The sequence below is a fragment of the Rhinatrema bivittatum genome, chromosome 15 (assembly GCF_901001135.1).
Source record: "Rhinatrema bivittatum chromosome 15, aRhiBiv1.1, whole genome shotgun sequence".
NCBI lineage: Eukaryota > Metazoa > Chordata > Amphibia > Gymnophiona > Rhinatrematidae > Rhinatrema > Rhinatrema bivittatum.
Window position 1 is genome coordinate 56,417,802 of NC_042629.1, and position 17,712 is coordinate 56,435,513.

General features: G+C 50.4%; 1 protein-coding gene across 3 annotated transcripts in view; it reads right to left on the reverse strand.

The window, feature by feature from the left end:
• The window catches only part of CROCC (ciliary rootlet coiled-coil, rootletin), a 132,217-nt gene that overhangs the window by 35,668 nt on the left and 78,837 nt on the right, over positions 1–17,712 (reverse strand). For all 3 annotated transcript variants that reach the window (XM_029577933.1, XM_029577934.1, XM_029577935.1), the window contains 9 exons: positions 14,200–14,327; positions 13,770–13,939; positions 11,519–11,698; positions 8,506–8,640; positions 6,407–6,550; positions 4,401–4,639; positions 3,049–3,208; positions 2,582–2,749; positions 564–948 (listed from right to left, as the gene is read on the reverse strand). In XM_029577933.1, the coding sequence (XP_029433793.1) occupies positions 564–948; positions 2,582–2,749; positions 3,049–3,208; positions 4,401–4,639; positions 6,407–6,550; positions 8,506–8,640; positions 11,519–11,698; positions 13,770–13,939; positions 14,200–14,327 (1,709 nt within the window). The remainder of the gene's footprint in view (positions 1–563; positions 949–2,581; positions 2,750–3,048; positions 3,209–4,400; positions 4,640–6,406; positions 6,551–8,505; positions 8,641–11,518; positions 11,699–13,769; positions 13,940–14,199; positions 14,328–17,712) is intronic.

The window sequence follows — 17,712 nt, forward strand, 5'->3', positions numbered from 1 at the left end:
ATACTGAAGGGCTGAGGTCACTGCAGGGGTGTATCTAGGGTGACGTCAGCTTTGAAACCTGACTCCGTCTCCATCTGGTAGCAGAGGAGCACATAACCCATTGTTCCTGAGTCCATCTGGCTACACGCTAGGAAATGAATACCTTCATGTACACTTTTGTTATTAGCTGCTTTCAATATTTATCTTACCTACACTTTACTTGGATTGAAATGAGCCGTTTCTCTAACTGAATATATTGTCTAGCATTGCTTAAAGAGACCCATGCTTTTTCAGACAGGAGGATTGTTTGGTTTCCAGAACTGCCACATAATGCTTTTAGTCTCTGTTTTCTCATCCTAGCCCTTGCTAGCCTGGGTGGGCAGCAGCGCTTCTACTCTACACTGGAAAACAGTGAACACAGGGGAAAAAAAAACAAAAAACAATGCGCCCTGACCCTGGGATTCGGTTTTAGAATCGTTTTGTTGCATGGGCATTGCATTGCCGTGTTTGTGGAGTCCGAGCTCACAGGTCACAGGCCTGGGCCGGTGGCAGAGGGACAGCACCCGGCCTTGACGAGTGGCTACCTTTGGTGGGAGAGAAGGGTCTCTTGGGGGAACCGCTGCGCCCCCTGCTGCCCGGGCTCGGCAAGCGCCCCGTCCGACCGATGCCCAGGGTGCGCCTCAGCGCAGAGTGCAGGCTCCCCAGCTTAAACTCCACGTCCCTCTTCAGGCCTTCCACGCGCACCAGCTCGGCCTCCAGCCCGTGGACGCGGCCCTCTGCCGCGCTGAGCCTGAGGCTCAGCTCCGCCGCCTCGCCGGCGGCGCGCTCCATCTTGATCTCCAGGTTCCGGGCGTTGTCCAGCAGCTTTTTCTCGTTGCCGTGGGCCTCTTCCAGGCTGCCCTGCAGGTCCTTCTCCCGCACGCGGAACTCGCTCTCCAGCTCCAAAAGCCTCCGCTGCAAGCTGCCAACCTGTGAGGGACACAGCAGGGCCCCCGAGTGAGAACGGCACTGGACCTGGAGGGTCTGTTACCATCAATATTAAAAGCAGTGCAAAATAAAAACGATGTGCGTGGGACACATGCAAGACCCTTTGTGAGTGGTATCTGGGTGCTGAGGCGTGTGCCCGACCTCCTGCGAGTGTACCTGTGGTGCTGAAGCACGTGCAAGGCCCCTTGTGACTACACCTGCGCGCACATTCTCTGTGCTCTGGCGTGTGCATGACATTCTGATATTAACATCGACGACTGTGATTCGTGCACTTGTCTGCCGTTACCTCTGGGGTGCAGAGATGGTGATAGGTTTCTGGCAGGATGTTATCACCCACCTACAGCTGGGTAGGCCGGCACTTAGGGAGGTTCAGCGATTTGGCCAGGGTCACAGAGAGTCGGTGACCGGGGCACAGGGGGATAAGGCAACTGCCCGATTTCAACCAGGCAGGGCAATATTCAAAAGCCGTTTACCTGGGCAAATACCGATTTTCGTGGGCAAACTGAAAAACTTTTGCCTAGGCAAAAGTATGTGTGTGTGTGTGTTGGGGGGGGGGGGGGGATGGTGAGAATCAGACTTTTATAGTTGGGTAAAAATAATGCATGAAATAATGACATTTTCAAATCCTTGCACATTATTTTCAAAAGAAAAAGCAGGTGGAAATCTCTGCGGATACTTTTTTCAGGGACAGTTTTCTTGCACGTGTTTTATTTTCCCCTTTGAAAAGTGGTGCAAAGCCCAGGGGACGGGAAGGATAAAAGGACCTTGCATCAGTGTGGGCAGTTTTGAAAGCTGCCAGTAACCGAAATGTAAGGGAGACAGAGATGTCAATACCGAGCGGGCCGGCGAGCACAAGTTACCCGGGTAATCTCACTCAGGTAACTGGAGCCGAGATGGTCAGCAGGAAACGCGTCCTGCTGAATACTTCCCACTCAGTTTAAAAGTTTTCCAGGATAACATTAGACCAGGACGCGCCCTCCTAAACCCATCTGGCTAAGCGCTGAATATCGGTGCCGCTTCTTTTATATTCGGCTAAACCTCACCTTTCTGGCGGGACAGGACTTTAGCCGAATAAACCCCCTTTTGACGTGGACCTCAAAGCGGCTTTCCCCCAGGGGCACAGAGAGTCAGTGACTGAAGTGCAGAAAGAAACAGAGACTCACCCCGGATCACACGGAGCCAGGGAAAGAAAGTAATCCACTGAGGGACAGGGTCAGTAACTGGGATACTATGGGGGCAATTTTCAAACTGTCCACACTGGGACAAAGTCCGCGTGTCCTTTCTACCCACAGGTGGTTTTTTTGCCAATTGAAGGGGACACACAGGTACACCTTCACTTTCAAATCTGCTTATGGGGGTAGTTCCCACAGTCACTTGCACCTGCTTTTTCTGTGCTGGAAAAGCACAAGCAAAGATTTGGAAATGCCATCCTCCTCCTCCTCATGTGGTTAAAACTCCACGTGCCGTGGAACAATGCACAGAGACTTTTAGCTGCACTGAGGCAGGGCGGTTTTCAGACAGCTAAGACGCTTTTTACTGGCAGAAATCACTTTAAGACGTGCCCTGAGCGTGAATAAAAGTACAGCAGCTGGGCTGGACCACGTCTGGCAAGTACCTCCTTCCTGGCAGACTCCCTGCTGGCTTCGGTCTCCGCAATCTTCTGCTTTAGGCCAAAGGACTCACGGCGGCCCTCTTCCTCCCGCTGCTCCTCCAGCAGCATGCGGCTCTGCAGCTCCGCCAGGTCTCTGCTCTTCTTGCTGTTCTCACTGTCCAACATCTTCACCTGCCACACAGAGGAGAGAGGGGTCTCTCACCCGCCCTGAATCATTTCAGACAGGAAATGCAAATGTGCTCCTGGCTTTTTAACTCCCGTTCCCACGACGCCCTTGACCTGTGGACCTAAGTCCCTGCATAGCACAGGACACAAGAAAGTGTGAACCAGCCTGGGCTCTGTGAGCTGCAGATGTCTGCTGTCCATCAACCACAGACACACACATTCACAGTCCCTGCCTACCCACCAATAAAACACAAACACACACAAACACAGTCCCTACCTAACCCATAACACACACAGAGGCCCACCTGCCGTCGCAGCTCCTGCAGCTCTCTGCGGGCCTCCAGGCGTGACTTCTCCACATCCCGTAGATTTGCACGCAGATCCAGGGACTCCTTCTCTATAGCGGTACGCGCCTCCTCCAGGATGGACAGCCGTTGCTCCTTCTCCTCGTTGGCTCGCTTTAAACTGAAGTCAAACAAACATATTAAGAACACAGATGCTGGTGTGGGAGGCCTGAGCGCAACCATGGTTAAAACCCAGCTACCATCACGGTTAGCACAAATGACCACAGCCTCCTCCGTACTGGCAACTATCTCCTCTGAACTGTGAACCACCCCCTACCATACCCGAAAACATAGCAGGGGGTGTGGGATAACTTCCCTATTTCTTTTATTTTGGCGCCGTGTCTTTAAAAAAAAAAAAAAAAAGGTTAACAGGCAAGAGAGAGAGAGGGAAAGAACAGCGTTGTGTGTGAGAGACATTCACGCTGGTGTCCGGGCGGCAAGGGCCGAGGCAGGAGGGTGAGGCGGCGAGCAGGCACTCCATAAAGTTAACAAATAGCACATTTAAAAATATTAGAGAAAATCCTTTTTCACTCAATGCACAGTCAAGCTCTGGAGTTCATTGCCAGGGAACGCGGTTAAGGCAACTAGTGTAGCCGGGTTTAATACAGGGTTGGTTAAGTTCTTGAAGAAATCCATAAACTGCTATTAATCAATAAGAAATAAGCCACTGCTTGCTGCCGGCATTAGTAGCACGGGATCTACTTAATGCTTGGGTACTTGCGACTTGGAATGGCCACCACTGGAAACAGGATACTGGGTTTGATGGACCCTTGGTCTGACCCAGTATGGCATATGCTTGTAGGACCACAGAACTCTGCAGCTAGATCCCGATATGAGAAAACTGCTATAAGGCACAGCAGCTAAATACAGCCATGTACTCGCACAATGCAGCCACATTTAGCCACTTTGCAAGCAGATGTTCCTAGGGGCAAGAGCATTTTCAATTATATGCATGTCATCTCTCCCCTGGAACTCTCCCAAGCCACACAAACAGCAGCAGCAAAGTATGCAGGTACTCTGTATCCTTGTAATTTTAGGACATTTTCAAAAACACACTACCCAGAAGCACATCATCACCTGGTGGGGACGCTGCCTCCATCTGAACCCCCATGGTTACCATGGATGGAGGATACTGCCGGTCAAAAAACTTACTCTGTCGCCATCTGCTGGTGGGGAGGCAAAACCCAGGAGTCTGGACCGACCCGGGTACGTACAGGGAACCTTGATTAGTAGCTCACCAGCAGTACGTTCTCACCCAGTGGGCTCCCGGAGGCCTTCCTTAAGTAAAACCCGCCGACACCGTGCGCTCTCACCTGATTCGCTCGCCCTCGGCTCTCTTGACCGCGGCCCGGAGCTCCTCGTTGGATCTCTGCAGTGCCTCCTTCTCCTTGCCCTCGTCGCTCAGGGCGCGCCGGAGGTCCAGAATCTCTTTCCTCTGGACCGCCTGACCCTCCTGACCCTCACGGACCTTGCGGTGGGCCTCGATAAGGTCCCGGCGAATGCCATCTCGTGTGTCTTCCACTACACAGAGCTGGGTCTTAAGCTCCTCCACCTGAAACGGAGAAGTCGGCAGCGCTGTCTCTAAAGCTGCAACAAAAAGACTCACGAGCAACCAGTTCGTCCAGGGCATTACATAAATCCCACCAGAAGCAGGTGTGACCTCGAAATGGGGAAGAGGCAAAGGGTGCCAGGTTCTTTCTAACCTTATACTGGTATTATTTGCTAATTCTCAGCTGGAACTCTTGACTCACTTAGAACACATCTGTATGAATGGGAAGACAGATAAGGTGGGGAGTGCACATCTGTAAAAGAAAGGCGCGATAACCCGCGCACATCTGCAAGAGAGCCATACAAAGGGGTGAGATGCAGCACAGACCCACATCAGGAAGTGCCTGCACGCCCACCCCACTGGCAGGACTGGAGAGTGGGGGGTCATTCCCCTCCACCCCCAGAGATCAAAAATGAGGAGGGGGGGGGGGTGGACGCCCCCCACTGGAGATCAGAGATCATGGCCCTTAAGAAGGCATGGGCGGGCTCCTTTCCAGCCTGGGTATTTGGCGCTCTAGGTAATTGCCTATGCTTAATACTGGGCTTGCGCGCCCGGCAGGCTGAGAGAGCCGGTGCACAGCGCACATCTGTAAGCATCTGCACAAAGGGGCGTCACCCAGCACACAGCAGGAAGTGGCAGACAGGCTGCTTATACAGTCATATGGGCGCTGTAGTGAAGAAAGAGTGCAGCCCGTTGATGTGTCCGAAGAAAATATTCACACCGTGGGTGGTACTGGCTAATGGTGCTGAACCAGAGAAGAAAAGTAAACTACTCAAAAAAATACAATTACAGAGCCAAACAGAGCCCTGGAGACGCCATCCTCCCGCCTTCTTGTCTGCCCTAATGTGAGCAGGACCCCTGGAGACCTCCTTCTCCCACTCCTATGCACGCCTTAATGTGAGCAGCTCCCAGGAGACCCCTTCTGTCTCCACGCACATGTTATCGTGAACAGACCTCGGCTCTGGCCCAATGTTCTTGCATGGTCCTCGCTAAGAGCAGAGTTTGGTTGTGGCTGGCGCTGGTGTTTTTCTATTTTTGAGAGGACAGACTTTGGCTGTGGCCAGTTCTGGTGTTCTTTGTTCAGCCTCGGCATCTTCCTCCAAGCTCACACATGGTGCTTTAGCCACGTCACGTGGACAGACCTTTGCACATGGCAGGGTCTGTTCCTAGCCGAGACTATATTCTCTCTGCACTTGGCAAGCTACATGGCCAGCCCTAGGGCCAGAACTGGGGCAGGAGCTACGATGCCAGGGGCTCTGGCTTTGTAGGGCCCTTTCCTGATCCACAAATTATGAATGTAGCAGGGTAAGAAGTCAAGACGTACACGCATGAGGAATGGCCCAAGCACTGTACCAGAGCCCCTTCACCTACACTAGCTGTGCTTTAAACTTCTGTTCTCCTGTGCTCAGCTCCTGCAATCCCTTCACACCCCATGCTCTCCTCCTGCAGCGCTGCCTCACCAGGTCCCGTGCTCTGTCCTGAAGTCCCTTCACCCCGTGCTCACCTCCTGCAGCGCCGCCTCTCGCTGCCTCACCAGGTCCCGTGCTCTGTCCTGAAGTCCCTTCACCCCGTGCCCACCTCTCGCTGCCTCACCAGGTCCCGTGCTCTGTCCTGAAGTCCCTTCACCCCGTGCTCACCTCCTGCAGCGCCGCCTCTCGCTGCCTCACCAGGTCCCGTGCTCTGTCCTGAAGTCCCTTCACCCCGTGCCCGCCTCTCGCTGCCTCACCAGGTCCCGTGCTCTGTCCTGAAGTCCCTTCACCCCGTGCTCACCTCCTGCAGCGCCGCCTCTCGCTGCCTCACCAGGTCCTTGCTGTGCTCCTGCAGCCCTTTCACCTCGCGCTCCTGAGAAGCGATGGCTTCCTCATACGAAGCCCGGAGATTCTTCAGCTCCGACATCAGTGCATTGATCGTGCCCTGCAAGGGGGTGGAGAAGAGAAAGGGAACCGTGAAAGTGGGGCATTCTGCACTCGGTGGGGGGGGGGGGGGGGCAGAACACCAGCCAGATCAGGGGTATGACTGCCGAGGAAATAGCTCTAACGCGGGAGAGCAAGAGAGCGGGGTTACTGCAGGCAGGGTTCTACCTATACATAATGGGGCTGACAGTCAGAAGGATCAAGCTAGCTGGAAGCCCAAGGGGTAAAAATGGACTCCAGTGCAGAGGCTAAATATAGTTTCTTGCATTACCAAATCCAGCGGGGGATGGTCCTCTCAGGACCTCACGACCCCCCTGGGAGGCTGAAGACAGCACTGCTCCTCTTTTTTTTTTTCTCAATTAAAGCAAAATTTTAAAAGACAAGATCACCCTAACTCTTAACTAACTCCTAGGCAATCCTAAGCAATCAGCACAGACTGTAGATGGCACCTTGGTATATAAGGCAGAGTTTGTTCTTAAAACTTCTCTGTCTCCATCTGCTGGAAGGGAGGCAAAACCCAGGAGCCTGGACTGATCCGGGTATGTACAAGGAACCGTAATTTGTATTTTACTTTACCGACAAAACTTGTGTGTCTGGTTACTTTATTCAGTTCTTTTAGGGGGAAAAGGTGTCTTAGTGAAAGGTCCTGGGAAGAGAGAAGGGGGATCGAGAATGGGAATAGGAGGTGGATTTGGGGGAGGAAGGAGAAGGGATCTCAGGGAGGTGGGGGCAGAAAATGGAGGAGGATCTTAGGGACAAAGGATGGATCATGGCACAGGGGAAAAGCAGAGGGAGAAGGGATCGCAAAGAGAGGAAGAGGAATGAGGATCGGGGAGATTCACCATCAGGAGAGAGGGGGAGGATCCACTCTTACACACCTCCTACCAATGCCAATCACTTCTCTCACTCACACACCCTACAGTTCCCTAATTCTCCCCCTCATTCTTTCATTCACTTTCTTCCCACACTCCCTTCCCATCCCTCACTCACTCTCCCGCTCCTACACCTTCTAAAATTCCCTCACTCACTTCCATCCCTTCATCTCCTCCGATCCCCTCACTCACTCACTCTTCCCATCTTGGACAGGGGTAAGAGGAGGACAACGGCAGCATGTCAGCTTGGGCCGCATCTTGCTCCTTTGCCTGCTGGGACCAGTGTTGCACTTTGAACTGTGCGGTACGCCGTAGTGCCACACAGTTCAAAGTGTGACACCAGCCCTGGGCAGCAGATCGTAACCAGGTCTGCGTTACCGAACTTGACAGTTTTCTCAGCTGGTCGTGCTGTTTGAGCATCTCAGGCAAGCTGTGTCCGTATGTTCCCGCCCATCTTCTTCACAGTATAATAAACCCTGTCAAGTTCATTATTGTTCTTTGTGCTTGTTTTAACGTAATTATGAAAGGTTTTGTTCTAACTTTGAATTACGTGGCTTAGAACAATGAATTATGTGGCCTATACATAGTTTAAATAAATAAATACTATCATACCCTGCCTGGCTGTATCCCCTACCCCGGATATGTTGATTATATGGCACGTTGTTTGCATCCAGCTCTTAGATTTCCGAGGAATTCCTTGCTAATTCATATCCCCATCACTGCCTGTGACGGGCCATACGTACCCAATTCTTGTCCCTACCCCTCTATGGCAGCCAGTGTGCTCCCAATCCTGCCCCTCCCACTGCCCACCTGTGACAGGCCACGTGCACCCAAGTCCTGCCTGTGACAGGCCGTAGACACCCGATCATGCCATACATACTCAGACCTGCCTCTCCTCCTTCCCAGGCCGTACACACTTGGCTCCTGCGCATCCATCTCCATTGCCACCCTGCTTTTGACGAGCCGGACACACCCCATTCAGTCCCTACTTCTCCCGCTCCACGAAAGGCTCCACACGCACTCGCTCTTTCCTCCCCCGTGTACGCGCGGGATCCTGCCCTAACCTGTTATAGGCCGTACGCACCCTGTCCTGTTCCTGCCGGCTCAGAGACTCCCGACGCAGCCTCTCCAGCTCCATGTTCAGGTTGGCGAGGTTGTGCTGAGCACCGGTCAGTTTCTCCGACAAAATAGTCTTCTCCGACTCCTTCAGCGAGAGAGCCTGAGAGGGGGAAAAGAAAGTCAGCCTTAATCCTTCTCTGGCTGAGGGCCCATCAGGAAGCTTCCGGTGGGAAAAGTTTAACTTCAAAAATACTGATCCAACCCCGAAAAGAGAAAACGATATAAATTTTGGAGGCGATTTTTTTTTTTTTTGTAATGTAAAGTTTATTCAACATTTTAAACATCAACTGAGGCAATTTTTTAAACTACCCACACACTGCTGCAAAGCTGTGGTCTTCACACAGATTCTCAAAGTGAAACTACATGCACAGTCGCTGTGAAAACTGCCTAAAAAAAAAGTACCCACAGGGACCTGCATCTACTTTTTCTGACTAAAACAGCGCGTGTTGTTTTGAAATACAAAACTACCTGCGTTTTCTTCTCCCCTGGCAACGCCTCCACTACAGTGCAGGTAAAAGTACGAGGGTTGTGAAGCTACAAATATGCTTGTACCTGCATATAAAGTGGGCAACTTTCAAACAGCCTTTTTACCCATGTAAGCGGCCATTTACACTTATGTGCAGCTTTTGAAAATTGCCCTCAAAAAAGGTTCATATTCAGAAGCATTTAGCCAGTTAACGCGGAAATAAATGCCAGCTTCATGGAGCAGCTGGTACAAGAACCGACAAGAAGGAAAACTATTTTAGACCCCGTCCTTAGTGGAACACAAGATTGGGTGCCAGAGGTAACAGTGTTGGAGCCACTTGGCAGTAGTGATCACAACATTATCAAATTTGACTTAATAACTGGAGGAAGCGCAAAAAAGAAACCTACCGTGACGGCATTCAACTGTCAAAAAGGTGACTATGATAAAATGAGGAAAAAGGTTACGAAAAAACTGAAAGGAGCTACTGCAAGGGTTAGAGTTTGGTTCAGGCATGGATGTTGTTTAAAAATACCATCTTGGAAGCCCAGACCAGATGTATTCCACTCATTAGATAAGGTGAAAGGAAGGCTAAACAACTACTGGCATGGTTAAAAGGTGAGGTGAAAGAGGCTATAATAGCTAAAAGAACATCTGTCAAGAAATAATAAAAGGATTCAAATGAAGAAAACAGGAATTGACATAAGCACTGGCAAGTTAGATGCAAAGCATTGATAAGGAAGAAACAGAGAGAGAATTTGAAGAGAAGCTTGTCATGGAAAGAAAAACTCATAATAAAACGTTTTCAGGTACATTCAAGGTAAAAAGCCTGCAAAGGAGTCGATTGGACCATTAGATGATCAAGGGGTAAAAGGAGCACTTATAGATGACAAAGCCATAGCAGAGAGACCAAATAAATTATTTGCTTCGGTCTTCAGTGAGGAAGATGGAAGAGAAATACCCATGCCAGAAATTATATCCAGAGGTGATGATTCAGCAGAACTGAAAAAAATCTCAGTGAACCTGGAAGATGTAATAGGGAAAATTGACAAACTAAGGAATAGCAAATCGGCTGGACCAGATGGTATACATTCCAGAGTGCTGAAAGAACTGAAAAATGAAATCGCTATTAGTAATTTGTAAACTATCATTACAATTGTCTATGGTACCTGAAAACTAGAGGGTTGCCAATGTAATGCCAATTTTTAAAAAGGGATTCAAGAGTGATCCAGGAAACTACAGATCAGTCTGACTTCTGTGCCAGGCAAAATGGTTGAAAGTATCATAAAGAACAGAATTGTTGAACATATAGATAGGCATAGCTTAATGGGTCAAAGCCAACATGGATTTAGCCAAGGGAAGTCTTGCCTCACAAATTGCTACATTTTTTGAGGGCATAAACAAACATTTATTTATTTAGAAATGTTTATATACTGCCATTACAAGTAAATTAATCAAAACGGTTTACAATAAAGTGTAAAATAAAATATGAAAAATAAAAACAAAAATAAAAAAAGAAGAAAAATTACAAAAAAATTGATTAATATAAAACAAATAAAATAAGATTATTCTTGTTTTTTTACAAATCAATGCATAATTAAGCTCTGGAATTCATTGCCAGAGGATGTGGTGAAAGCTCTTAGTGTAGTTGTATTTAGAAAAGGTTTATAGAAGTTCCTGGAGGAAAAGTCCATTAACCATTATTAAGGTGGAGTTGCTTGGAATTTGTCTACCCCTTGGGATTTTGCCAGGTACTTGTGACCTGGCTTGGCCACTGTTGGAAACAGGATACTCGGCTTGATGGACCTTTGGTTTGACCCAGTATGGTAAGTCTTAAGTTCTTAAAGGACACTTATCTAGCTAAATTCTAGCCAAATAATAAGTTATCGTCAATTCTAGCCAGATAATAAGTTATCTGGCTAGAATTTAGCCAGATAAGTTAGGGGCGTTCCGGGGGAGTAACTGGGAAGAGTTGAGTTAGCCAGCTATGCTATCTCCAATATTCAGAGTTAGCTGAATAACTTATCTGGCTAACTCTGGTTGGACCAGAGACCTGTCCTGCTATCACAGAACTGAGCAATGTCACAAAAATGCTCCAACATCCTACAGAGCCCATCACAGGATTGAGTGCTCCATCTGCAGCACTCCAATACTTGCTGAACCTCTGTTCTGTGGTTGGGCGGTAAGTATGTGCCTAGGGGTGCGTGTATGCGTGCATGAGCGTCTGTATTTGTGAAGCTTGAATTGCTGCTCTCTGTGCCATACCTTTTCTATGGTGGGGCAGTACATGTGCGTGCATGAGAAGCTTACACTGCTGCCGCCTGTGCTGTGTTATGGTATAGCAGTGCTCTGTGTGTGTAGCTTGAAATGCTGCTCGGTGGATACACCGAGAACTGCAGTTTCGAGTCCTGTCGATTCACCACATTTTACAAACCTTAAGCACATCAGAAAATGTCAGAAAGTGAGTTCAGGGGTAGGATGTGAATGGGGGCAACGCTGCCATTTCCTGCCTTACCTGCTGCTTCTCGTTCTCTGCCATCAGCAGACTCTCATCCCTCTCCTGCTGCAGCACTGCGATCTCCTCGCCAAGCTCCTCCCTCTCCGCTTCGTAGCGAGCGGCCAGCTCCTCCCGCTCCCGAGTCAGCTGGTGCAGCAGCTCCTCCCGCTCCCCCTCCAGCTCCAGGCGCACCGCCTCCTGCACAGAACCAAGGCAGCATCAGGCAATGGGGGGGGGGAATAACGTGCAGGGAGGAGGCAGGACAGCCTGCTCCTCCTCACTGCGTGCAAGAGCGAGCCCAGCTTTAAATTAAACGAACAGAAGACCGTGCAGCCTGCAGGATCTTAATTTTTTTTAATATTAAAGAACTGGGTGGAGGTAGAATTCCCAACAAGCGCCGAGGTCGACGTTCAGTAGGCTGGCGAATGGCAAATTTCTCTGGGAAAGTTATGCATGTAATATTTCACAGATAGTCGGCGGGATTTCCACGCAGAAGTCTCCCACCGGATATACTTGGGGAAAATTACGCACACACAACTTTAGCAGATAAAGTTAGGGCCTTTTTTTTTTCCCCCGACCAAACTTGTGTGCACAATTTTATCCAGAGAGCGCTCGATATGAGGGTAATTTTCAAAAGGATTTGCATGTGTAAATGTAACTACTATTGTAGCAATTTTCAAAATCCCACTTACTCGGGTAAAGTGCTGGAGACAGAGAAATACTGAGCTACTGCAGGTGGCACCAGGGCTTATCAAGCAGTGTCAGCGAGGCTTTTCTCTGTCTCCATCTGCTGGCAGGAATGAATAAACCCAGGCGTCTGGACTGATCCGGGTACGTACAGGGAAAATGCATTTACATGTGTAAAACCCATTTTTAAGTACGTAAATGCTTTTACAAATTAGGCCCTGTGTGCGCTCACCAGCAAAAGTTTAGCCCCGCTCCCAGAATGCCTCCAGTGACGACCCTGTTTGTCTGGATAATGTTTGTGTGCAGAAAGCACTGTGCGTACAAAATTTAAGAGGTCAGCAGGGATAAAGTTTCTAAACTCAGCTTCCAGGTGCCTAACTCAAAAGGTTACACACACACACAAAGGCTTTGAATATCCCCCTCAGAGTGGGCAACTGCCAAGGAACATCCGCCCCATCACCGGAGGTCCACCCGGTCTCTGGAAGCGGCAGTCCTGCAGGGCCCCGCACGGCATCAGAGGAGGCCCCTCCAGGCCCGCCGAATGATCTGATTTTGGAAAGGGGACCTCCCCCCCCCACCCCCGCAGCGAGCGGAGAATTAAATCCACCACCGTGCCTGGCGCTATTTTCGTACCAACGCAGGCTGTTGCAAAGCCCAACGGGCTCCTCGGGGCACGTCCTTTCCCTCTGACAATTGCTGAGGAGATTTGCCCCTGCTTTTTACCGCGGACGCGTTTACCCTTCAAAGTTGCCCGCTGGGGTCTACTACAAGTGGCCTCTTCCAGATCTTAGCCGCTTGATGGAGACGCGCGAACGAGCTTTTTCCCTGAAAATTTTCCTTTTCAGAATCGTGCGTCAGTGCCATTCGCCGGCCTTGTGTACATTTAAGAGTCAGCACGCTTGGGTTTTTATTTTTTCTTTGTACCTTGTATTATGTTTGTTAATTTTAATGCTTTCTGTACCACGAGCGTTTAGGAGTGAGCGGGTTATACACCTTTTAAATCAATAAACAGAATGCAAAATGACATGCGTTGTTGCCTCTCCTGGCCTCCCCCACCCTGGGAATGCCTGCATGATGATGCGTCCCTTCAAGAGATCGGAGCTATACAGTGGGTGGGGTGAGGGGGGGGGTCGCCTGCTGAGGATAGGGACTGTGTGTGGGTGGGGGAAAGTTGAGGAACACATCAGTGCAATCTCTAGATCAAAAATGCATGACAGACTGGGTAAAGCCGGGCCAAAGTGGCCACAGAAAGACTGACTTAGACCTGCCTGCTCTGCAAAAGGGCCCTGAGTGGTGGGGAATCCCAGGGATTTGCAGATCCACCACTGCCACAACTTAGCACACGACAGATGCACCAGGCTTGGGTCAAATGCTGGTGGGGGGAGGCAGAACTGATGCCCGCTGTCTGAACAGCTCGTGACAAACCTTAGGCACGCTCTCATCAGGTAGAACGGAAAAGTAAGAGACGGAAGTAATTCAGGCTGATCTGCGGAAAATGCAAAAGCCCCTTCCGTAGCAGACTACAGTGAGAGAGGAGCACTGTGCCTGGCTGTGTGGGGCGGAGTCCGGGCCAGGCCTGTACCTTCTCCCTCTGGAGCCGATCCACATCCTCCTCGTGGGCGGCCTGCTCGTTTCTCAGGGTGGCCTGCGCGTCCCGTTCCATCTGAGACAGCTTCTGGCCCAGGAGCTCCCTGTCTCGGTCCCCTTTGCTCAGCTCAACTTCCATCTGCTTCCGGACAGCCGTGATCTCAGCTAGAATAAAGCGACAAGGGAGAGAGAGCAGGGCAGGCTGGGAGACAGTGGGAAGCGCGGAAGAGAGAAGAGGGGAAGAGAGGAAGGGACAGAAAAAGGTAAAGAGAAGAGGGAAGAAATGAGGTGAAGAGAAGAACAGAGGGAAAAGAAGAAGGGAGAAATGGAGGGAAGGAGGCAGCAGAGAAGAGAAAAAAGGGGGGGTAGAGGCAGAGAGGAAAGAGAGGGGAAGGTGGAGGAGAGGTGCCCATCCTCCACAATACCTTGCAGTGCCTCCTTGGCCAGCATCAGGCTCTGGCTCTCCACCTCCGCTTGTCCCTTCCTGGTCTCCAGCTGGACCAGCTGCTGCTGGATCTCATACAGGCTGCTTTCCAAGGCCTCCTTCTCTGACCTGAAAAAGCACGTTCAAAAGCACATCAGAAGCACCTTTCCTCTCCCCAGCACCATATGGCGTTAGACGCCTAGCGGTCCATCCACACAGCCAGGCTGGCCCCTTGGGCAGAGAGGAGTGGGCACGAATACAAGGATCAAAATCAGGACACTGTCCACGGCCACCACTCTGGGAGGCATCTTGAGAAGTTCCCCCTCAGACTGCAGAAGCAGCCGTAACGGGGAACATAGGGGAGAGCACGCATCCAGATGTACAATGGCAAAACCACGTACAGGACCAGCTGGGCCAGGCAACGTCCTGGCCCGAGAGACATAGCACGTTCCTACGAAGTAAGGGAGACGCTCCGCACAGCACGGTCAGGATACGTCCCCAGAATGTACACGGTGTATTGGCTGGAGAGTGAGAGCCAAGAAGATAACTCCGTTACCGACACCATACTAACCTGTATCCAAGCTAAGAGGTTCTGGTTTCTACGTTCTCTGTCTCCCACATTTCACCGCTCTCTCCCCCACCCATGCCTCTCTTCTGCTCCCTTCCTTCCTATTTTACACCTATCAGCTGTTAGTGCATCGGAGCAGAACTGGCTTCAGTTTATTACTGCAAGCTGTACACAAACACTACTCCCTAGTAACAAGCATGCTACGTTACACTGCATCTCCCGGCCTGATGCAAGCGCCCTCCACACACACACACACAAGGAAGGAAAATGCATATAAAAACAGAAACACATACACACACAAGGAAGGAAAATGCACATAAAAACAGAAACACACACACACACACACACACACACAAGGAAGGAAATTGCACATAAAAACAGAAACACACACACACACAAAGATACAAAAAGAAATGCACACAGAAGAGAAACACACAAATACATCACATCACCTACACAGACACAAAGGAAAAGAAACACATTCAAAGAAAACCACCCAAATGGAGGAAAAGTAAAGCACATATGCGCACAAACAGAAATGCACAATAGCACACAGACAAGCAGCAATCACAAAAAAAAAAAAAAAAAGATGCAACAAATTATGATGTGAGCATAAAAAGAAAATTGGTAGGAATAAGAAAACACCTCCATGCACACCAAGAAAGGAAAATTGGTTCTTACCTGCTAATTTTCGTTCCCGTAGTACCACAGATCAGTCCGGACTCCTGGGTTTTGCCTCCCCTCCAGCAGATGGAGACAGAGAAAGTTTCACTGCCACTGCCACATAAGCTGGTGTGCCACCTGCAGTCCCTCAGTATTGATCTGTACCCAAGCCCAAAATAGAAACAAATACCAGTACAATAACCAACTAACATCCCCTGAACGAGCAGTGGGAAGTGAAAACCTGGAACAGATAACTGCGCCCACACAAAACCCTGTGTAGGACTAACCAAACCTGTGCCATTCTTCAGAGTAATCACAAAAACAGGTCTAGCGGCCTCTCCAAATCTCCCCTTCCTCCAGTGGGCGGGACTCTGGACCGATCCGTGGTACTACGGGAACGAAAATTAGCAGTAAGAACCAAATTTTCCTTTCCCTGTACGTACCCGGATCAGTCCAGACTCCTGGGATGTACCAAAGCTTCCCTAGAACGGGATTTTATTTTATTTATTTATTTATTTAAGGTTTTTATATACCGGCAATCATGAGCACATATCTTGCTGGTTTACATGGAACGGGAGTGCATTAAATACAACAACTAGAACTGTGGTGATCGAAGGAGCAGTTACAAATAACAAGGGTAGCAGAACTTGGATAAGAAGGAAGAGATAGGAAAGAATAAACGGTTGAACGGTATACAAATAAATTAAATGCTATGTAAAAATGGCATGATTAATGGCTGAATATTTGAAGTCCTTGGTTTGTATCTATAACGTGATATTAGATTGTGTCTGGGAAAGCTTGCTTGAATAACCAAGTCTTAAGTCCTTTCCTAAAAGTTAAGAGGCAGGGTTCCAGTCTGAGATCTGTGGGAATGGGATGTGACCGCGAGAGTCCCGCTCGAATGACTCTTTCACCAAAGCCCATGGCCTCCGGGGCCTGGACATCCAAACGGCAACGCCTGGCGAAAGCGTGCAACGACTTCCACGCAGCCGCCCTACACATCTCCTGCGGTGAAACCTGCTGACCCTCGGCCCAGGAGGCCGCCTGGGAAGGGGCAGAGTGAGCCCTTAGCCCCTCCAGGACAGGGCGACCCCGACCGATACACGCGGAGCTAACAGCCTCCTTCAACCACCGCGCGGTTGTGGCTCTTGTCGCCTTATGACCCCCTTTTCGCACCGCTCCATAGCGCAGAAAAGATGATCTGGCAAGCGGAAGCTGTTCGTGACCTTCAGGCACCGCAACGACGCACGCTTTACATCCAAACGTCGCAGCTCTTTTGCCGGAGGATCCACACTCGGGAAAAGACGGGAGCTTATCCGGCCAAGTGGTGCCTGCTGGCCATGTGCAGGATATTTAGCAGTTCCACCCAGCAGGATAAAATCAGACTTATCCGGATAAGTTTTGTTGTTTTTTAATTAAATATCGGACTCCGCATGTTGATCAACAGCCGAACCAAGGGCGCAGAGGGACACTTGGGCTCGATTTCCCGGCTGGCCAGGGATGGGAGTTGCTGCGTTCGCGGCATCTCCCGAGGAAGGAGTTCCAGCCACTGAAACCATGCCGCCCCCGCAAGCGGGAAGCTTCAAAAAGCTGCTTAGGCTTAAACGTAGCTTCGGCCCCCGACCTACGCTCATCACTTGCGCTGCTGTCCTTAGCCCGTTGTGTTGCTACTCAGCCAGGCAGGGCTGCTTAAGCCGTGATGTGCCAGATATACGTGATCCCGCCAAACCTCCTATCCCTGAACGAAGCACTCTCCTTCCATCACCTTCCTTCCCAGCCCCTAAAGGTGACCATGCCCTCCCCTTGATGGCCTTCTCCTGTAAGAAAACTGCGCCCCCCCCCCCACCCCCCGGTGCTCTCTGCGATGCCCAAATGCATGAAGACAAGGCCCCCCGGAATTGTGAGCTGAGTTTCTGGAGGAACGGGGGCGCCGAGAGGGCCAGAATCTTCTTGTGGGGGGCACCGCAGGGTCTTCAGTTCCCTGGGGGGGGGGGGAGGGAAAAGGGGCATCAATACAAGGGGGGGGGGATCCTCTTCTTTTCAAGGTGAGAGGGTGGTCCAGTAGGGGGGCACAATCACGTCCAGAGGGGCTTCCTACCTATGTCTTAGGCCTGCTAAACCAGTGCCTACACATCCTGAACATTGATTCTTTGCGACGTTCATTCCTCACCTTATTGCAGACAAACCCAGAGTGATCTACACAGGAGCAACTCACGGCAATCTGCTGCCCGAGGTGAGGGAGAGAAGGTGCTTCACCCCCCTCCCCCCTGCAAGCACAGGTCA